Source organism: Anarhichas minor, unplaced genomic scaffold (genome assembly GCF_050575085.1).
Source record: "Anarhichas minor isolate MPS153535 unplaced genomic scaffold, ASM5057508v1 ptg000004l, whole genome shotgun sequence".
In the NCBI taxonomy this organism is placed as follows: domain Eukaryota; kingdom Metazoa; phylum Chordata; class Actinopteri; order Perciformes; family Anarhichadidae; genus Anarhichas; species Anarhichas minor.
The window spans coordinates 8161725-8185128 of NW_027466450.1; the positions used below are offsets into that span (position 1 = coordinate 8161725).

Genomic DNA, 23404 nt, shown 5'->3' on the forward strand with positions numbered 1-23404 from the left:
TCTTTTTTTAAAGAAAAGAGGCCTTTATGTCTGCTACTGACATGAACAAGAAATAGCAATTGTCATCAATTGATCCAGAACTCAGTTTCATTTTAGTCGTGGATTAAATCCTGGCCTGCATACTTCTCACTAACCCTTAGTGTTGCAGAAGAATATCTGATCACACCGGGTTCACCACCCGTCCCCTCCCAAACACTAAAACTTGTTAAGAGTCCACTGATTATGTCATGCAACCTCAGTATTTTTGTCTTTTATTTTGCAGGCACTAATGCGTCCAAATAGGGCTCTACAGTGATGAGTGGAAGGGATCTGCGTACGTTCGTTACAAACTACAGAGCAGAAGACGTGGGTAAGTCAGCAGCAACTAGGTCTGAAACATTACTCACTCGTGACACGGTTGCCCATTGATCTGTTGAACAGATTTGACCTTTAGTCCCCAAGTTGAATTGGTGTCAAGCCTTTGATGCTTTTGTTAGAGGCAGCCTTGCCTGTGTTTATTCACCTGCCTCGTTGAGTCACAGCTGAACTACTCAAAAAAAACACTGTCTTTACTGTCTATTCCTTTCTTTGCTGAAGTCAGCATAAATACTTTACTTCAGACGTTGAGAGTGACGGGGTTTTCGACGATTCAAATGATCCTAATACAGCCGTATCATTTGCTTCCATCCATGCAGAGCAACTGACACTGCGGATGAAATATGGTCTTGGCAGCTCAAAGTACAAACCGGCTGAATACAAAAGACTTCAAGCCATTGTTGATGCCAAACGCCTGGAGTCTGATCTAATTGGAATAAAGGTACATTTGAGTTGTTATCAATATTGTGCCTGTGCCTAAAACAGCAACGTTATTATAAAATCCATTCTTATTACATTTCATAACAAGGTGATTCAACAGCAAATGAAGAAGAACGACACAGGGACGGAAAATGTGTTTGTTTTTTCAGAGAGCAAACAGTGCTCATTATCCACCACAGGAAGAGCTTGAACTGACAAAAACCTGATTTTAATGTGAGGTGATAAAACAGCATGTCTGCAATAGTGGTAAACAGTGCAATTTGCTTCTGTTTGTCTACCTTTCTTTCCTCTCTTTTACACACCACATACTGTAAAGGGATTTCATTCCATATGAAAACAGGCATTGCATGAGCTTTGGAGTTTGTCTAACAACATGAAACAGAGCAACAATATCACTGCCATACGCAATAGCATTGCCAGATTCATGAATATTCATTTGGTTGCACGGGGTTTCTATAAACTTGTTTGAAGTTCATCGTCGTCTCACTCTGAGAAGAGCAAGAAGTTAATGCTAGGGGCGATGGAGATAAGGCTGTGAGACCTGCGGTGCTTTAATTGGTAAACTGTGGCAGAAGTCTTTTAGTATCATTATGGTTGCCGGTGGCTCCCTCCAACCCAGCACTCTGCATAAGCTAGATAAGACCTGCTATGTTCACGTTGGGTTGCCCTGCTGAAAGGCTTTCTGAGCACCTCCCATTGGTGAATAAATGACCACGAGTCACCTCAAGCAGGATCGTTTTTTGTTCAGGAAGGGACCGGCAACGTTACTAAAAACCTTAAAAAGTTTGCCTATCGACAAGATTGTTTTTTCTGTGTCCATGGCAGGTGCACTACTCTCTGCGACAATCCCACAATGCAATGTGCCGATTTCTGATAAGAGATATCTGAAAGGCACCATCATCTGACCTTAAATCTGCAAGATTACATAAAAAAAGAGGTGTAAAATGGTGTTGTATGCATGAAAATGTGCATTACACTGGGGATTGGGGGTTTTATACAAATAAAAAGTAATGCCCATTAAAAGGGTGGACGTGTGGTTTAATAGCCAATATAAAATAGATAAGGTTGGATGTTAATAGATTAGTTTTATTTGACTAAGTAAGACTAGAAATCCGCTGATGTAAGTTTAGCTTCAGGCACAGTTTTTGTTCTCCAGCTGAGCTTATTAGACAGCCAATGCAAATTAACATCACCTACGATACATGGCCTGAAGGAGGCATGGGGTGACCTCGATTTAGCCTTTGTCTTTCAGAGCAGCACTAGTTTCAGATTGAACATCGTAGATTCCCTTCACTGTAAGATGGACGTCTCCCCGAGGGTAAACGCAACAAAAGCAGTAGCAACTTTAAATGCAGATAGACAGTCTGCAACATAAATCAACACCCTTACTCCTTTAGATTTCCTATTAATATGAAATTGATTGTACCCACATATTAGTTAGTTGAAGTATTCTTTTGTACAATTTTCTGAGCCAGTGGACTGTGTATTAAAACACTGATGGAGGACAATAATTCGCTTCATGGAGACATTTCTGAAGGAGGGCCCTTGTTCTTTCACGGTGAAAAAGGAAAACAAATGAGAGTAGATTAAGACCTCTGCCTCCCCCTCGTCTCCTAACGACATGCATGTCACGCATCTTTCTACTTGATTATTTTAATTTGCCGCTGTTTACTTTGCTTTCATGCTTTAACAGTGATACTGTTTCGGTTGAATTACCTACATTTATGAGGCTCTCAAAGACACAAAATGCTAACAAAGGCTGAGGCAAAGAGAGGAAGGGAATTTATCCTTCACTATAGGATACAAAAATCACCTTTTCTATGTTTTACCGTCCTTGCAACATCATAATTAATTCCATTTATAGTTCTTATGCTTTTCCTGTGTTATAAAATGCTCCAGATAATTGATGCATTAAAGTACTCCAGACTCAGGTCTGTCCAGATGAAGTCAATTATTTGTAGGAGGAAATAAATGTCATGGCTAAAGTGCATTTAAAAGCAACACTCCGGCAAATTTTTTTTTTTTTTCACTCAGTGCTCATTCTAGTTGTTGGGTTTATTCCTGCTGTGCATTAAACCTTGTCCTATAGGTTCAGAAGACTCGTTGTGCAGCCAAGGCAACCAAGGAGAGCTCCATATTACGGCAGCACAGACAGGTGTGGAGCAGAGAGTGCCCCAGGCAGCAAAAGGCTGAGTAAGAGCCCCCTATTACTCCCTGTCATTATCTGCTGCAGTTTTCTGGATCTGCTATTACACCATGCAGCCGTTCCACTTAAGCTCCATTGAGCCCAGACAGGACTCTGCATGAAAAAAAATAGGGTGTAAAGAGGGGGGGGGGGGGGGGGGGGGGGGCATTTAAGCTGATTTTCTTGCAGTGATGCCATTGAATTAAAGGGTGAGAAACAGAGAGAAGTGGATGGTTTGAGCTATGTGTGGGCAGAGGAGTGTACCGAATGGAAGGAAAACTCTCCCTCTGCGTGCTGAGGAGGCAGAAGTGTGGGGCTGGGGCCCCAGCGGTGTCATGCCTTCTGAAGTGAGAAGGGCAGCGCTAGCTCTGGGGTGCAGCTTGTTTGGCTGCGTAATGACTGTGTCTGAGCCACCCAAGGTTAATGATGTACACAAGCGTGAGCCCCAGTAATGAGCCCAATCATAAAGATGTGTCACAGCTTGCAACTCTCAACATATCCAGTAAGAATATCATGGGATTCAAAAGCCACCTTGTCAAATGGTAAAACAGGCAGGTATATCTATATGGTTTATACTCCCTTTATTCACAATCAACCCCATGACCAGTAAGGAAAGGGTAAACCGTCACTGTAGCATCCTCCGTCGGCTTGTTAGTGTGATGCTGCCCACATCATAATCACATTTTTTGGAGAGATTCTTGTGTGTGATAGTCAGGTTGAAGGATAGATCTGGTCCCCATGCCACCCCTATATCTCCAAAAACTAATCATAGCAGCAGTGGTTGAAAATAACAAAATAAACGTATTTCAATACTGAACAATTTTGAGGGACTCATACTTTATTTTATCTATTCAATTCAATGCTACTTCATACTTTTACTTCACTACATTTATTTCACAGTTTTAGTCAGGATGGATAATTGTGGATTTAGCTTCGTAGCAGTATTTCAAATTATCTCCACCTTTACCAGTGTACATGTCAATAATTTATTTAGCTATATATGTGCCCAGAATTATGAGGTTTTTTTTCTCTATTCTCCCCAGCAAACAATTGACATTATCTTGCTGTATATGCAGGTTATATGTTGTATTATGTAAACTGTTGGCTAAATGAACTAATGCGGTTGTATTTAACACCGCTTTCTCTTTCTCTCATGGAACAGGGAGAAGGCTGAGAATGACATCCAGGATTTTCTAGAACAGATCCGGCCAAATGGTAGAACAGATACTGCCATCTTCTCTCTTCAAGACTATGGTAAGCAACACTAATTTTGTTGATTGTATCAGCAGCTGTATCTTCATCAGTCTCTTTTGTTTACGAGTACTGTACTAATACGTGTCCTTGCATGTCTGTGTTCGGGTTCAGGGCAGCTTCTAGAGAGAGAGCAGGAGGCATTCAGGATGGCCACGGTGGAGCCTGTTCATCAGCTCAAGGATGACCTGCGCTTCAGACTGAGTGAACTTCAACATCAGCAGCTCACTGCCCATCGATCAAACTGGGAACAAGTAATACCACAGGTATCTGTGTTATACGAAATAAAGACGTGTCTGGATGTCCACAGTGATTTTCACAAAAGAGCTTTAGTGTGAAAAAAAAACTAGCAGAAATGCAAGATTTCTAAATCTATCTCAGAAAAATAGTCTTTTGCTGCACCTGGTTTGAAAAAATGCAGTGGTTCAGCCTTTGAGAGTACTTTGTCCGTGGCTGGTAGCGAACCATTTGGGAGCATTCTATCCCGTCAGTATACTCACAGCGATCAACGATGGATCTTAGCTGTGCTCACTCCCCGCAGGTACCGAACCACACAGTCGGTCCGGTACATCTAACAGAAATGTAAGCTGTCCTGCGTGTCCACACAATGATCTCAGCTTGCACACAGAGACGTGTTCATTGTCCACGAATCTCTTGTTTGTTAGTTATCCACAGTCCCTAGAAGTCACCCAGCCTGCCTTTGACTCTCAGAAGCGTTTTGCAAGCTCTAGATATGAATGGTGAGATTAAGGAGTAAGCAGGGGTCTTTAAAGACAGACCAAACTTGGAATGAACCGTCTGCCAGACGTTTTGTCACCTCTGTGCGGCTCACTCATGCTTGTTTCTTTCCCATGACCCCCCCCCCCCCCTCTACTCTTGCTGGCCCAAAACCCCTAGCCAACTGATTGCATGGGCACAGTAGGACAACCAACCCATCCACACACACACACCCACACACACCCACACACACACACAGCCACGGTGCCTCTATCTTTTTTTTTCATGTCAATTTTTTCTATTTCTTATTTCACCAGGTTACTCAACTGTCTGACTCACAACAAATCAAAGAGAGATCCTTTTCAGGTGCAATATAATTACACTCTCATCCCCGAGTGTTAAATGAAAACCAGAGTCTGAAGAAAAGTGGCACTATGTTAAGCGCTACTTTATAAAAGGGAATTCAAAAGGTACCATAAGAGTGAAATTTAGCCAGAACATGGAGCATATCTATGAATTAGAATTTTTTTTTTCCGCTGTTTTCCTCCTTGTGATATCTAGCATCTTGCAAAATAAGCAGTTTCTGATAACTTGCTCTTACTATATCATTCTCATGATAAACGTTTCTGTATCTAGACATCTGCAAGACCAGGCTGGACCTCAGTTCAATCAGTCCTGTTGATTTGAGCAGACATGGCATAAGAGGGAAAGAGTGCTACAGTTGATAGCTGTGATCTCTTGAGTCTGCAGTCCCAGTCTGCAGAAGGAGAGTTTTCTCGAAGCATTATTGATATAAAAGGATTTCCTGGTCAGGGCAAGAGGTGGAACAATTTAGTCCATGTGATACTAAAGTGACAGTTCATACTTGCCAGTTTTATTCCCCTTCAAACTGTGCCACAGCCATGTTTGTTTGTTTCTAAGCTTGTATTTAGGATACATTTTTAATGTTTTTTTTTATCCTTTGATCACCAGATACACTTTGTGAAGGACCAGCAAGATGACATAACTGCAAAACTTCAAGCAGAGTACCTGTCCCTGGAGGGGGAGATCATTGGCCTTGGTTTAGAAGTAAGTTTTTTTTTCACTGCTGTTATCCTCCTTCTGACCAATTCCCATTCTGTATCATAGCTCACACTTGAGCTTAAGAAGAACTTGCTACTGTGTGTCACAAAAGCAAAAGTCTAAACATTTCATTATTATATCTCAAAGTTGGTCATATTGTCCTCCGCAGAAATATCTTACGAGTACTTCAGATGATCTGGTGAGCATAGAAAACATTCCAGAGGAGGTTTTGAATTCAGACTGCCCTTACCCAGAGCTGAAGGACTCCCTGATCCAGGCCTTCCACTCCCTGTCAGAAAGGTACCAGAGCAGGCTGCACAATCTCCAAGATCAACTGCAAACAACTGACAGGTATAACTGAAGTTCAGCTTTGCTTATTTTAATAATTCTAAGTGCGTGCATATTGATTGAACAAGAAAATTGTAGTGATTTTTGCTGCTTTTAATCATTTTCAGCCATTGATTTGTATTTCCATATGGTCGCTCTATGTTGGCTCCTATAAGTAGTTTGCAATTTATCAATACATAATCCTTTGGAAGTTAAGTGAAGTGAAACAAAGGACGGTGAACATAGGATGCGTTCCAATAACCATACTACCATACTATTTTGTATGCCCCAATATATAATATGTCAAATGTAGTACGCCAAAAACACCAGGATGTCCGACTGCATCTGGTCGCGTTTCTTTTGCAGTATGCAAGCCCACAATCCTCTGAGCAGTGGAAGATACATCACATCGACTGAGCCGCCGAGAGTGCAGCCTCTAGTGTCATTGTGTTATCTATTTTTCGATATGGTCATATGTTGTCTGGGTTGGAATCTGTTTCAGGTTCTGTGGCTGGTGTGCAGATGACCACCAACGCTTCCAGTTCACTTTGTCACAGTACACTCATGACATACCCAACCACAGGGCGCTCTACATGGACATGCTGCAAAGACTCTTCCCTGAGAAAACTAGACAAGAGCTGGTTAGTACTTTGGCAAAACGCACTGAGCACGTATAGTAAAATACTGATAGTTGTTGATATACTTTCGAATTTTTTTTGAATAAAAACAATTTTGACAATCAATTATTGGTATATTTCACGCCAAAGCTTGTTCAAGGCCCTCTTATGTTTTGGGAAGATTATTTGATGATGAAAATAATTGTTTATCTAGGGAAGTGTCGCTGGGGAAATGCTCTTTTTTTTGGGGGAGTCCTGTTCACACTGACACAGTTTCATTAACACCTTGAAGCTGCCGAACAAATTGATCTGATCTGCTGACCACTGAGCATTTGGAGGTTATGTGTATTTATCCTGGGCCCTGCTGCCCTTTTGGATATTTCTCCATAACATTAGTGCACATAAAAAACACACACACATATATATATATGCTCCCCTTGATGGATGGGAACACACATTCACATATTGTATATCGATGCACCTCCACTCGCACCCATCTAAAAATGTAACCCCCCATTCTGAACCACCCCCCTGCAGTGTGACTCCCAGACTCCCTGATCAATGTAGCTCAGTAGATCGGATCTGAGCAGAGAGGCGCACAGATAAGCCTGGACACTGAGCCACTCAAAACGCGGCAGGATGTGCCGTGTCGCCCACTGTGGACCACTAGTTAATGCCACCACCTTGCATTGTCATGACAACCGCCAACCGCGCTCCCTCCTCACCCGCACCCAGAGACCTGTCCTCACATTAGTTCCAGCTGGGTGCTGCATTGACAGCTGAGATCATTCAGCCAGGCTGATACCAGTGTATTTTTTTTTTTACAGGCTTTTTTTCTGCATCTTAAGTGAACAACTGTGACATCGGTATCCAGTATGCTCAAAGGATGGTCCTCTGACTGCACCTGCACATTTTTATCTTTAAATAAAATGAAAAAAGAATCATGTCTGCAGTAGCAGTAGTCTGCTCTGGGCAGATATATCCTTCGTATTCGTTGAGATGAAAATTATTCCCATTGCTCTTGCAGACATTATGGGTCGATTGGCAATCCTAAAGTTAGCACTGTAATGGCAAAATTTGTTTCTATGAAGTCAATGTCTGTGCTTTCAGCCGTTCTTATTTTGGTTTTTCAACCTCAGAGCGTTGAAGGCTTCTCCTGCTTGAGCCTTAATATTTTCCTCACCTGCCATTTAGTTCCATCCGCGTTCAATCATTTCAGAATGATAACATTATTTACCGTTGCTGCTGTCAGTCTGCTTTAAATTCTAATGCACGATACAGCAGCTCTGCTTTTAGCTAGATAGCAGGTGTGACATAAAATCACAGTTGACGCCTTTGTGCTGTGTAAAAATGTAAGAGCCTTGGTGATAAATCTGCTCCTGTATTCTTTTAAAAACATTTTTGTTTGTGGGGGTGAGGGGTAGGATTAAGAAGAATAGTTTGAGAGAGAACCTTCTTTTGTATATCCAAAGGAATATAGAGCAGAAGCATAGGGTTTAGAGAATTAGTGACATTTACTTACTTTTCTCCAACAAAATACTTTCTTATTGCAGTTTTTCTTACATGAAACTTACAGCTGCAATCCCAGTGTATATCACTCTCTCAGCAAAGAGGCTCTTTATACAGTATGTAGAAGTATGTGGACATTTTCTGTGTTCTTTGTGCTGACCTAAAGTAGAACTAGTTTCTCAGTTTTACTATCAGATGGTGGTACTCCACCCAAAGTGGACATCTCCCTCTGCTGGATGGGGGTCTTTTTCTGGTTCTATTATGACATACTCCTTGATGTTCTCTAATATCAAGTAGGCCATTTCATAGCGATGTCCTCATAATGTTCCATGGCAAAAGTGGAAATAATTTATACCTCTTACCTTTTCTGACTGTGTCTGGGCAGCCACTCTTATTTTCCCCTTTGTGTGGCTCAGTCCTCGAGGAGACAGCACTCCGCAGAGGGAATGTGGATGCAGCAGCTAAACTAGATGTCGTGCCACTTTAAGTGTGCACTGCAGACACAGCGCGGTGGATGGTTCCACGTACATACTGGATCTAATGTGTTGGCTAAGGTGCATGCCTGCACATGTGCACATGCACATAGCCCTCTGAGGTAAATTTGTAATTTGTGATTTTGGACTACACAAAAATGAATTGAATTGAATATGTGCGAACACATACAGCAGGCATGAACACATACTGTGTTCTTGCCCACTCGCAACATCACAAGGAAGGCAAGGGTAGTGAAGGAGAGGACAAGGGTAGTAAATAACAAAGGGTGGATCTCAAGTTCTAAAGTTGTGCATTAATAAACAGGATTTGCTTGACTGCTTCTGGCACTTCTGTTCCGTTGGCAGTTCTGTCAGCTCACTCATTTTCAATAAAACCAGTCAGCCGTCTAATGCCTTCCCACCGTCAGTTAGCCGCTATTAGCCCGTAGATGAGTATCATTCCCTCTGTTCCAATGAAGCAGCCAAGTGATGCAGCCACTGTGACTGCTGACACAATGATGAATTGTTACAGGCAGCCCTCACACAGAAAGGAACTGTTTTCCTCCAGGGCATTTCACAGCCAGGAGAGAGGGACCATTTTATACACCAGCAGAGCCAGATCTGACACAGAGTTTCCCCTGTGGTCCTGCTGCCATTATTATAGACAGTATATCATGTAGTGGTGTTGATTTCTGTTTGTGTGTCATCAATTGTGACCATCACTATGAATAATACAGCAGTGTTGCCCTTTGGGTGTCAGTCCCTCTTGCACACCGTGTTCCTCATATCCATTTTTGTGTTTTAGGTGATGTTTTTTGTTCAATGCTTATAAGAATAAATAACACACTTGACCCCATCACATGTGCAAACACTGCCTTCTCCATGCCATGTTCTTCTTCCAGGTGGAACATGAACGTGTGTGGGACTGGCTGCGCTTCACCCAGGCACAGCTGAGAGTGGTGACCCAGCAATGTCAGCGAGACCAGGAAGAGCTGCTGGCCAGAGCCCTGTTCACCCTGCAGGAGGCGGGACATGCCCACCAGGAGGAGCTGGAGCTCCACAGAAGCCACCAGCACCAGCAGGACATCTGCTCGCATCTCAGAGAGAAGGTTAGGGTCTTGTATACCTTCCCACCAGGGGCTGTCAAACCTCAGGAACATTTCTATCTTCATGAGACGGCACTTTTTATGTTAGAATTTATGCTAAAGTTCTGTGCCTCCGTCCCATATGTAATATGCGCAGGAAGTGGATGCATAACTTTGATAGTTTTCTTCTGCAGCTAATCCAATATGAGCTCTCTGTGATCTACTTCTTATTTTTTAAGGCACACTCACTCTCATTGACTGCTGGAGTGGACCCGTATATATTTAACAACCTTTTCCATGTGTGGATGTGGTAGTTGTGAGGGTCCAGACAGGCAATAGTGTCTGACTGCCTTCTTGTGTACAGTATATCTGCTGACGAGGCTGCATATTACTCCAGGCTGCCTGACAGCATCTCTCGCTTTAGCTGCCACTTGGGATGGGCTGTGAATGCAAACAAGCTAATAAGGATGGTCTTGCAAACATGATGTTGCTGTCTCTGAGGGGTGCTGGTTCACATTCACACAACAAACGGGTTACTCATGTGAACAAATCCACGTGTTGTTGATGCAGTGCTGTGCAAATTGAATTTGCTTTGCCTGCCAGTTTGAAGAAAAAAATAGTGCTGATGTCCTATGGCTGATTAGATAAGAAGAGTCTGATGTACTGAGAGGGTTTGTGTTGGCCGACACCACTGAGCCTAGTTTTGTCAAATAACACGACATATCACCAAAGCGGAAGGCAGAACGCTGGTTTAGTTTTTTGCACTGTTTACAGGAACAAGGTCCTAGGTTTGCTTCCTTCCAATCTGTTTGCTTGCGCTCACCCCCTTTGCTTTATTTACCAATCTCTCTTTTTTCAGTGTTTTGTAACCTCAAATGCCCCCAAACGTCTCTTGTGGGCATGCCAGCCAAAGTTACAGTTTAAAAACAATATACATATTTACATCATGGGAGGTAAAACCAGTTATGTTGTGAACTAACAATCCAACAAGCCTACTGTAGGGATATTTTATGTGTTGGGAAAATAGGAACACAACATAACAATCTCTCTATTAGTCATAGGGGGCACCCCCCTCCCTGTACCACTTGCCTTGTGCAATAGTGGATTTTTCCCTTTGACTTTCAGTTTGGGTAAATCTGAAACAGAAAACAAACTAAACGCCTCTGACTATTGCAAACACATTTCTGAGTTTTGTTTTCATGGCTCTGTGAGGCAATAAGAAAAATAAAATCACCCAGACGTTTTCATTCCCATGATTTTTTCCACCTGTTTTTTGTTTATGCAGTGCATGTTCACGTATTTGAGTTTGTGTGGAGGCTCAGATGGATGCCTGTTTGCATCCAATCTATTTTTTTCCACTGCCTTTATCATCCCAGCACAGCGGTGAGACAAGATATATATTGTTGAAGAAAATCATCATATAACTTAGGATTGAACTGAACACATTTTGGCTTCACAAGTAAACAGCTTATATAACACATTCTGGCTCATAGAAACATTCTTAGGAAGTGATCAGGGCGCGCCAGACAAATTATAATAAATCTCTCCAAACTTACACAAACATTTCCTGTAAAAGAGTCATGTGTTCTGCCAAAGGTTACCCTGAGCCAAACAAAGTCATGCGAACATGACATAATGAGGCCAGATGTGCTTTGTTTTTGGTTCAACGGACTGGTTTGATTGGTGGAAAGTAACTTAAGGGGGGTGAATCTTGACTATAAAAGTGATCTGTGAAAAGTAATACATTTGGATTTGTTTCAATATGCTGAACTGGTTGATGTTGGCTTGGTCTTATTAAAACACTTCCCGCTGGTTGCAGACTTCAGTTCGCCGTCTCTTCTCGTCCTTTTGCCACAACAATATTCTCCTCCTGTAGCAGCTGCTTCTTTAACGCTTTCTTTTCTGCAGCTGCTCCCTCTGACTAAACAACTCTACCGACTCTACTGTGAGTCATTACCCCTCTTGAGATCAACTCCCTTTCTACAATCTAAATTTGATCCCTATTTTACTGTGTGTGCTTTATAGTGTGCTATGATTTTGTAGAAATTGATTTACATTTACTAAATATTTGGATGAAATTGATTCATATTTATTAATTATTTGGGTAAAATTGAGTTGGATTCACTAAATAAAATAGATTATATCAACTCACATTTTAGCACATTGTTACTTAATTCAACACATTCCCACTGCTATTCTAACTTTAAATCTATTCAATAATATTGATTGTCACTTTGTTGCCATCATTTTTCTTTGTCTAATTCACTCAATATATGCCATCTTGGTGCCACAGTAAACTTAACTTGGGCCAACAGGTCACCATGCATATACAGGTAAACATTTATTTTTGCAAATTTGTTTAAACTTGCTTATCGAACACTTTTCATGTGCAAAATAAAAAAATAAAAAACAGAAAAGGGCTATAAGAAAAATAAAACCGAAAAATTGCAATTCCATGTCTAATATCATGACAGTTTTTTCCAGATTAAATATTTTATTTATTACATGCATAGATTAAAATTCTAAGGGCCAATGTGTTTTACAAATGACTTATTTCTTCATTACTTGCTAAAATGGGACTATAAGCAGAGCTGAACAAGTTCAAAGTAATGGTAGACGGACTTGTACTTGTATTGCACCTATAGTCTGCCGACCACTCGGAGCACACTACACGTCATTCACCCATCCACACCCAATCATACACTGATGTCAGGGGCTACCAAGGTCTCACCTGCCAATCAGGACAAACTAACCATGCCCACCCAGTCAAACACCATAGGCACATTCTTCGGGAGCAATTTGGGGTCTTGCCCAAATCTACATCAACATGGACTGGAGGAGCCAAGGTCCAAAAGGCCAATCTTCTGAGCCACATCTGGATAAACATTTGAAATAGTTAGCTATTAGTAAATAATGAGTATAGGTGACATGGCTAAAAGTGTTGGACGGCCAGTTTATTTAGTTAAATAAAACTTAAAAGTAACGGATATGCATTTGAGATCGTCGGATAACATTGTTGGATGAAAATGGAAAACAGTCGAAATAGTCAGCTGAAAGCAAAGGACAAACAGTAAAAATAGCTTAATATAAAGTATTGATGTATTTGCCAGCTGCAACAGCAACGCTGGTTTTATTTCCCCCGTGTGAGTCTGTGTTTATCATCATGGCAAAATGTGGTCCTGGAGACACCTCCTATAGCAGGACCAAGCGGTTTTGAGTACCGGCAGGTGTTTTCATTTCTGTCTGTCTGAGGAGAGAATTTGTCACTGCGATAGACGTTGTCACGATACTTTACGAGTGTGAAGTAGAGACTAAAATGTAGGCAGAGTTCAAAGGTCTAAGCAAGGGTACCAGGAGTATGCGGGTAGGAAGTGGGCAAGGGGCTGTTGTCTAACTGCTTTAAGAAACAGAGTAGAAAAAGGACTCATGTGAACAAATCCATGTGTTGTTGATGCAGTGCTGTGCAAATTGAATTTGCTTTGCCTGCCAGTTTGAAGAAAAAAAAATAGTGCTGATGTCCTATGGCTGATTAGATAAGAAGAGTCTGATGTACTGAGAGGGTTTGTGTGGGCCGTCACCACTGAGCCTAGTTTTGTCAAATAACACGACATATCACCAAAGCGGGAGGCAGAACGCTGGTTTAGTTTTTTGCACTGTTTACAGGAACAAGGACCTAGGTTTGCTTCCTTCCAATCTGTTTGCTTGCGCTCACCCCCTTTGCTTTATTTACTAATCTCTCTTTTTTCAGTGTTTTGTAACCTCAAATGCCCCCAAACGTCTCTTGTGGGCATGCCAGCCAAAGTTACAGTTTAAAAACAATATACATATTTACATCATGGGAGGTAAAACCAGTTATGTTGTGAACTAACAATCCAACAAGCCTACTGTAGGGATATTTTATGTGTTGGGAAAATAGGAACACAACATAACAATCTCTCTATTAGTCATAGGGGGCACCCCCCTCCCTGTACCACTTGCCTTGTGCAATAGTGGATGTGGTGGCGGGCGTGGGTGGCTCAGCTGTGGAGGGGACGGAGTGTGGGAGTGGTTCCGGGAACGGTGCCGGGAAGAGACTTAATTAGGCGCAGCTGAAACTGATAATCGGCTGCCGACGCAGCCGATTATGGTGCTGGGCCAGATGCTGGGAGGGATCGCGGCCATGCAGCGGGACCAGGCCGAGACGAACCGGCAGTTCCTGGGGGCGCTACAGGCTCAGGCGGAGCGGCAGGCCCGCGCCCTGGAGCAGCTCGCAGCCCGGGCAGCGGCAGCCCCGCCGGTGACGCCCCCCCCCCCCCCCTCCATTGGCCGGGGTGGTCCTACACAAGATGAGTGCCGCCGACGACGTGCAGTCATTTCTGGACACATTCGAGGCGACGGCGGAGGCGTGCGGCTGGCCCGCGGCAGAGTGGGGGGTCCGGCTTCTGCCTCTCCTCACTGGGGAGGCACAAACAGCGGCCCTGGGACTGCCACCGGCAGCGAGGCACAGCTACGCGGACGTGCGTAAAGCTGTCACCGATCGCCTGGGCCTGTCTCCGGAGGACCACCGGCGGAGATTTCGTGAGGCCAGACTGGGACCCGATGACCGGCCCTTCGCGTTCGCTCAGCGGCTGAGGGACGACGCAGCCAGGTGGCTGCAACCAGAGAGTCCAGGGGGGGCGCAGGGAGTCGTGGAGAAGGTGGTCCTGGAGCAGTTCGTCGGGGCGCTGCCTGCTCGGACGTCAGCTTGGGTCCGATATCACCGGCCCACGACCCTGGGGACCGCCATCTCCCTGGCAGAAGACCATCTGGCGGTTCATTCCAGCGGCCCGGGAGACAGTGGCCGCCCGCCGGCGCCGGCCCGGCCGACGCCAGCACCTCGGAGGGGGCTGCATCCGCGGTCGGTCCCCTTCCTCCCCTCTACCGAGGCACCTACCTCCGCATCCGCCGGCACTCTTCCCAACCCACAGGGGGCTCCTCAAGCGCCAGGGCTGGAGTGTTGGAGGTGTGGGCAGCCCGGTCACTTCCGGAGGGAATGTCCGCTGATGGAGGTGGGCCAGGTGATTCGGGTTGCCGGCCCTCCAACACCCTCCCCCGGTCCAGGGTCGACGTACCGCATTCCGGTAAGGATTCAGGGGGGTGTACATCAGGAAATGGTGGATACTGGCTGTACCCAGTCTATGATTCACCAGAGCCTGGTTCGGCCCGGGGCATTGGTGGAGGCATTGTGGGTGAAAATTAAGTGTGTGCATGGGGATGTTCACGAATATCCCGTGGTGCCAGTAGAAATTAGATACATGGGGAAAAAACATAGTCTACAGGTTGCGGTTAGCTCCCGCCTTACGCACCCCCTAATCTTGGGAACAGATTGGCCAGGGTTTAATAAATTAATGGGGCTGGGTGCGGGGGTGCGTTCACGACAGACAGGGTCATGCGGTATGTGTGCTGTGCTCAGCGGTGACGCGAGGTTGTCCGACGCTGCAGACGGGGAGGGGGAACCGGCGGAGCCTCCCGTGGAGACTCCACCGGGTCCCGAAATACACTCCATGGAAGATTTTCCACTTGAGCAGTCTCGGGATGATACTCTACGCTCAGCCTTTGACCAAGTGATACGCATTGATGGTCAGCTGGTGCGCCCTGACGCAGCACAGTCATACCCGCACTTTTCATTGATTAGGGACAGGTTGTATAGAGTGAGTCGTGACACTCAGTCAGGTCAGGAAAACACCCAGTTGCTGGTGCCGAAAAGCCGTCGGGGAAGTATTTTCCAGGCGGCTCACTATAACCCGATGGCTGGCCACATGGGATATGAAAAAACACTGGACCGGATAATGACCCGATTTTATTGGCCAGGTATCCGGGGGGATGTGCGCCGATGGTGTGCATCCTGCCCGGAGTGTCAATTGGTAAATCAGCCGGCCATTCCGAGGGCGCCTTTACGTCCTCTGCCATTAATGGAGGTCCCATTCGAGCGAATCGGCATGGACCTCATCGGGCCATTTCACCGGAGTGCACGTGGATATCGCTTTGTGTTAGTCCTAGTGGATTACGCAACACGATATCCCGACACATTCGAGGCGACGGCGGAGGCGTGCGGCTGGCCCGGCTTCTGCCTCTCCTCACTGGGGAGGCACAAACAGCGGCCCTGGGACTGACACCGGCAGCGAGGCACAGCTACGCGGACGTGCGTAGTATGTGTTAGTCGTACGCGTAGCACGCGTACGTGTTAGTCCTAGTGGATTACGCAACACGATATCCCGCCCGAGGCAGTGCCATTGCGCAACATTTCTGCAAAGAGTGTCGCGCAGGCACTGTTTCAGGTCATCTCCCGAGTCGGAATCCCGAAAGAGATTCTGACTGACCAGGGCACCTCGTTTATGTCACGCACACTGAGAGAACTTTACGGTTTACTGGGCATTAAATCTATTCGGACCAGTGTTTACCATCCCCAGACCGACGGTCTGGTGGAGCGTCTGAATAAAACTTTAAAGTCCATGATCCGTAAATTTATTAACGAAGATGTACGCAATTGGGATAAATGGCTTGATCCTCTGTTGTTTGCAGTGCGGGAGGTTCCCCAGGCCTCCACGGGATTTTCTCCCTTCGAACTACTGTTTGGCAGGACACCACGGGGGGTGCTCGACCTGATTAAAGAAAACTGGGCGGAAGGTCCGAGCACCGGGAAAAAATGAGATTCAATACGTCCTGGACCTGCGAGCAAAACTCCACACACTGGGTCGGATGTCACGTGAGAATTTGCTCCAGGCCCAGGAACGTCAACAACGGCTGTACAACAGAGGGGCCAGGCTGAGACAATTCACGCCGGGAGAAAAGGTACTTGTATTGCTTCCGTCTTCCAGCTCTAAACTCCTCGCCAAGTGGCAAGGGCCCTTTGTGGTCACATGGCGAGTGGGGGATGTCGACTATGAGGTTGTGCGTTCTGACAGGGGTGGGGCTACACAGATCTATCACCTCAACCTCCTGAAAGCATGGAGAGAGGCGGAGTCTGTTTCTCTGGTGTCCGCGGTATCCGAGAGAGAGGAGCTGGGGCCGGAGGTGTCAAAATCCACTAATCCCACCTCGCTCCTTTGTGAAGCCCATCTCTCCGACACCCAGAGAACCGACATTGCCCAGTTGCAAAAGCAGTTTGCTGACGTGTTCTCCCTCCGGCCAGGACGCACAAACCTCATAGAGCACCAAATTGAGACTCCCCCGGGCGTGACGGTGAGGTTACGACCCTACAGGTTACCTGAACACAAAAGAAAAGTGGTTCAGAAGGAATTGGCGCTATGCTGGAGATGGGGGTAATAGAAGAGTCCAACAGTGCCTGGTGTAGCCCCATTGTTCTTGTAGTCAAGAAGGACGGGTCTATACGGTTCTGTGTGGACTATCGCAGGGTGAACGATGTGTCACGATTCGATGCGTACCCAATGCCCCGGGTCGACGACCTCCTGGACCGACTGGGCACTGCACGTTTCTTTACGACACTGGATTTGACCAAAGGCTACTGGCAGATTCCTCTGTCGCCAGAGTCCAAGGAAAAATCGGCCTTCTCCACTCCGTTTGGTTTGTACCAATTTACCACACTTCCCTTTGGGCTGTTCGGGGCCCCAGCCACGTTCCAACGCCTCATGGACCGGGTGCTGCGTCCACACGCTGCATATGCGGCCGCCTATTTGGATGATGTGATCATCCACAGCACCACCTGGGCGGAGCATGTGCAGCGGGTGGCCGCGGTGCTGGAGTCCCTGAGGCAGGCGGGGCTCACCGCCAACCCAGGGAAGTGTGCAGTTGGACGGAGGGAGGTACGGTATTTGGGGTACCACTTGGGCGGCAGACAGGTGCGCCCTCAGGTGGACAAAACTGCTGCTATCGCAGCCTGCCCGCGGCCCAAGACCAAAAAAGAGGTGAGGGGGTTTTTGGGGCTGGCGGGTTATTACAGGCGGTTCATCCCGGACTTTGCAGAGCTGACCAGCCCCTTGACCGACCTGACCCGGAAAGGTGCCTCAGATCCGGTCCAGTGGTCGGAGCAGTGCCGGTTGGCGTTTGAGAGGGTGAAACAGGCTCTCTGTGGGGAACCGCTCCTTCATACTCCTAACTTCTCTCTTCCTTTTACTCTGCAGACTGACGCGTCGAACAGAGGGCTGGGGGCCGTTTTGTCCCAGCAGGTACGGGGGGTTGACCGCCCCGTGCTGTATATCAGCCGAAAACTTTCCGAGAGGGAGGCCAGGTACAGTACGGTGGAGAAGGAGTGCCTGGCCATCCGGTGGGCGGTCGACTACCTGCGCTATTACCTCCTGGGGCGCTCATTCACCCTCTGGTCGGACCACGCCCCGCTGCAATGGCTCCACCGCATGAAAGATACCAACGCCCGGATCACTCGGTGGTATCTGGCCTTACAGCCATTTAATTTCAAAGTAGTCCATAGGCCGGGGGCGCAGATGACCGTGGCCGACTTCCTCTCCCGCTCTCATGGGGGGGGGGAGTAGGTCAGGCCGGATGGCTCCCCGGCCTAAGTCGGGCGGTGGGGGTATGTGGTGGCGGGCGTGGGTGGCTCAGCTGTGGAGGGGACGGAGGGTGGGAGTGGTTCAGGGAACGGTGCCGGGAAGAGACTTAATTAGGCGCAGCTGAAACTGATCCTGATTAAGTCTCTCTTACAGCTGTATTTAATCAACAGTAGCGACGGAGGCGAGAGGGACAGCTCGGGACGAGCACAGAGAGACACGGGAACGGACAGAACGGGAGAGGACTGGAAACCTCCCGCGGCGTGTGCTCGGAGGCAAGGCAGGAGAGCACACGGCCAAGCTAGTCCGATTCCTTACCAATAAAGAACATTGCAAACCGTCATTTAACCGTGTGCTGGCGTCATTGTGCTCATCAGACCCACCGGGTAGCAGGGAGCCTGTTACAGTGGATTTTTCCCTTCTGTCACAATTACATCTTTTCCCCATTTCGATTTTCCCCTCGTCTTTTATTTTAGGGTTATCATTTAATTTTATAGTTCGGCTGCAAAATTGTGGCATAAAAACTGTCTCTTCATTTCACACGCTGCGTGTAAATGTGCAACTTGTGCAACAAACACTTAAGATAAAGCCAACAGCACTCTGATTAGTTGCAGCGCACCTGATGCCTGACACCAAAATCTCTCTCGCTAAACCTAAAACAAAGGTTGGGCTGGAAGGACCATTTCAAAAGAGGTTGCCAATTGATGTTTTGTGTCATATATATATTTCCTGCCTCATCTTCCAGCAGAAAGATGCTGAAGTATATGCAATCACTGGCATTACTCTGCTTAACGTAGGGTCGACTGTGGCCCAGTGATACAGTGGGTCGTCCTTTAATCAGAGGATTGGTGGTTCGATCCCCGATCCCAAGACCGCTAGTCCACGTCGATGTGTCCTTGGACAAGACACTTAACCCCAAATTTCATGGAATTCATATACTCCTACAGTTTCTATCAAGCAGCAGCTTGCAGATTCTTTCACTTTGACTAGCATAATGCATTATGTTGGACAGGTAGTTTTTCTCCTAACTTGCTTTTATTATGTAGCTGATGATTACATTTAAATGGACTGTGTTCACTTTATCCTTCACTGTGCTCTGCCATTTTCTACTGGTGTAAGTATAGCAACGCAAATTCAAGGACACTTCACATTCAGTTCTACCTTAAATACAGCTGCAACAACCGTGGCATAATAAAGTTGTGTTGGGGAGAAAAGACATCACAGGTTTCTAAAAGGAAGTAATATGTTATTTAAGACAGTGACATGTACATGCAAGCTCATTTTTTCTGTATTTTTGGAAACAACAGGGTCCTTTGACTTTCAGTTTGGGTAAATCTGAAGCAGAACACAAACTAAACGCCTCTGACTATTGCAAACACATTTCTGAGTTTTGTTTTCATGGCTCTGTGAGGCAATAAGAAAAATAAAATCACCCAGATGTTTTCATTCCCATGATTTTTTCCACCTGTTTTTTGTTTATGCAGTGCATGTTCACGTATTTGAGTTTGTGTGGAGGCTCAGATGGATGCCTGTTTGCATCCAATCTATTTTTTTCCACTGCCTTTATCATCCCAGCACAGCATATATATTGTTGAAGAAAATCATCATATAATTTAGGATTGAACTGAACACATTTTGGCTTCACAAGTAAACAGCATATATAACACATTCTGGCTCATAGAAACATTCTTAGGAAGTGATGAGGAAGCGCCAGACAAATTGTAATAAATCTCTCCAAACTTAGCAAAACATTTCCCGTAAAAGAGTCATGTGTTCTGCCAAAGGTTACCTTGAGCCAAACAAAGTCATGAGAACTTTACATAATGAGGCCAGATGTGCTTTGTTTTTGGTTCAACGGACTGGTTTGATTGGTGGAAAGTAACTTAAGGGGGGTGAATCTTGACTGTAAAAGTGATCTGTGAAAAGTAATACATACACAAAAAGGACTGCTGTGATGGTACCTGTCGGCTGAAGTAGTAAATTGTTTCCTTGTTATATTTTCTAGCTGTGATTATGCAAATAAACACTCCACATCTCGTCTTCTCTGTGCCTCCACGGGTTCAGATGAGAGTGTATATTGGACGGTTTTTGGTCAGTGCTGGTCTGGTTCTTCTGACCTCGCGATTGGGAGCAAGGCGTGTGCTGCCAGCTCTCTGCTGAGGAACATGCAGTGGGAGGAAATCCAGGGTAATTGATTTCTGAGTGAGCTTGTAGCCTTCTACTTTGGAAAGGGCAAGGCTGTCACACAGACAACCACTTCTTCCTGAGAACCAAAGATTGGCCATGCAAAGATGGCTGGCTAGATTCATGTGTCATGGACACAGACGACATTATTGATCAAAAAACAGTTGCTCACCAGATCCAGATGTGATATACGTGTTGTGGAAAGTACAATAAAATACATTCAAATAAGATAACTAGCAACACTGCATGCATTGAATTTTTCATATTTGTCACTGAAAGACATCAGCTGTTGGTTCTGCAGTGTTCTGGCTGCTGTAATTAGCTGGCATTGTTCTTGGTGTTACTGTTCATTCAAGCCTTATGCTGTCCTTGCTTTCTTTTTGCCTCCTACTTACATCTTACCAAGAGGCATCTTTGAGGAGCAATTGTGTTTTTCACATTAGTAAATAGAGCTTGAGGGATGACAGATTGTTGCAACATGCTCAGGGGGGGAAACGATGAGCAGCAGCAGCAGCAGCAGGAAAAGCAACACAACAATTGAAAGAAGAAAAGGTTTTGGTCTTTTTTTGCATAATCTAGTTTTTTTTTCATTTCCTGCTCTTCAAAGTACTTTACAATATAAAAAGCTCCGTTACAGATTAACATATACTGCCATTCACAAGTTGGGAATCACCTGTTATATCGATGTTTTTCTTCTTTCCTTCAAAAATTGCTATTTGAGCATATAGATAATAAACAGTATGAGTTAGATACCAAGTATTTTATTTACATTTCAGATCATTTTGGCCCCAAAAGATGAATCATTAAATGCTTCTGTTTAGTCGATGTCCTACAGTGTTGCATGACAGGGGAGAATACTGTTTTTCCCCCCCGAATACCCTTCGATTTTGAATTTGTCTTCCAGTCCAGAAAAGCGTAAGTGACACTTGATCATTATTGAACCACAGCGGTGCAATTGGGCTTTAAATATTTTGGAAACCTGTGTTTCTTTGGGCCCTCTGCACTCTACCCAGTGGTTAGATTAGTGTGAACTGTCAGTCCATAATATGTTTAGTGCACCGGGTTAATTTCAGCTTGTTTTAGGCATTACTGTGCACTCAAACACAATACCAGTGACTTTTCTTCTATTCATATTCAAATGTGGCTCAGAGGTATTTTGTCTTTTACTGCCATTTCAATTATCAGTCTGGTTGAACCATTGTACAGTGTTTTGTTCCCCATGTACAAAACATTACTTTTTTCCTACAATATAACATCTATTTGTAAAGAGGCCTTTCTACTGAGTACAGTCCTCCCACATCTGACTGTAACAAATCAAGCGTTTGTAGCAGGAGGTTCCAAACTTCTGAACGTCAGTGAACCTGGATGATCTGTGTCCTTCCTGCAGTAATCTATGTGTTTTGTAGCCACTGTGGGTTAGCAGATCCCCGGCTGTCACTGAGTGTTGGTGACTAACAAGCACAACTCTTCATTCTCTGGTGGTGGAAGGGACAAGGTAGAGTCTCAGTGATTGACACCATGCGTGGGCCACATAGTGTTTCAGCTGACAACTTGGAGGAGTTAATTGCTCAAATGTGTATAAATGTTCCTCTGCAAAATCATGTACCTGTTACGGACCTCAGGAACATTCTTATTGTGCCAGCTGTGGAAATACAAAGATAATTGCATAGTCTCATTTTTCTCATGTCTTAATGGACGCTAGTTCTTGTCCCTTTAAAGATTCGGTATATATCTCATGCGTCAGTGTCACTCTGTAGAGTGGTGCCACATATGAAGCAGTGGTGCTGTTCATATATATATATATATATATATATATATATACACCACACATTGTCTTCAGTTTGCTGCTTTAATTCACAGCATTGATATTGGTGCAAGATCAGTATGAGTTCATACCCATTCTGTTTCCCTCATCTGTTATCTATTTAAAGTTTGTCATTAAATGACCTGCAATGGTGAGTTACAATAAAGGCTGCTGCTACTCCCCCTGATAGAAGACATCACGATAACTGTACAGTTATATTAAGAAAGGCTTTGAGCAGGCTGCCGTGTGCAGATAAAAAGGCTGTCATTTTTTTGTTATTCTGACATCTCTGGAGTCATTTTTTTGTGCTGCCATGAAAAAGGATGGCGTCCCGTTTCCCTTTGAATTCACAGAAAATGAGATTCCGGTGACAAATTGCTGTAGACTGAACATAATGACCATTTTATTCTCTTTGTGCCGCCTAAAATGCCTTTTCATCTCTGCCTAAACAAGGAAGACAGACAAAATGCATTCAACCAATGTGCTTTCTTCTGTGTCTGTGGGTCTATGGCTATAAAGATACATTTCAGATTGTTCTGTGACCTTCAGTGACCAGTGCAATTGAACTTTAGATTCTTGCTTTATGACAAAGATAGTGCTGTCATGTGCACAAATCTTTGTTTTTTTTAGTCTGTATGTCTCAAAACAAATATGTTTTCCAGACCCACCAGGTTGTTTACACACCTCATCTCTCAATGTTCCAAACATCAAACAGCTATCTCTTATCGGGGCCAGGCTGGAGTTTGATGGATGGTTTAATTATGGACGCTAGTTTTTCTGGTTTCTTCTTTTTTTTTTTTATCTAAAAGCAAAGGTTCTTTAATTTCATTTTCAGAGGGAGAGAAGGAGAGAAAGTCGAGGAATGACATGCAACAAAGGCCTCCAGGTGGCCTCGAATCAGGGCTGTTACTGCAG

The 23404-nt window shown here is 45.0% G+C and overlaps 1 protein-coding gene across 1 annotated transcript in view; it reads left to right on the forward strand.

The window, feature by feature from the left end:
• Positions 1–294: 294 nt before the first annotated feature.
• The window catches only part of LOC142968396 (coiled-coil domain-containing protein 148-like), a 28104-nt gene continuing 4994 nt past the window's right edge, over positions 295–23404 (forward strand). The window contains exons 1-9 of the mRNA XM_076108254.1: positions 295–349; positions 675–796; positions 2885–2988; positions 4143–4234; positions 4346–4497; positions 5921–6016; positions 6180–6361; positions 6840–6978; positions 9839–10045. Coding sequence (XP_075964369.1) covers positions 295–349; positions 675–796; positions 2885–2988; positions 4143–4234; positions 4346–4497; positions 5921–6016; positions 6180–6361; positions 6840–6978; positions 9839–10045 — 1149 coding nt within the window. The remainder of the gene's footprint in view (positions 350–674; positions 797–2884; positions 2989–4142; positions 4235–4345; positions 4498–5920; positions 6017–6179; positions 6362–6839; positions 6979–9838; positions 10046–23404) is intronic.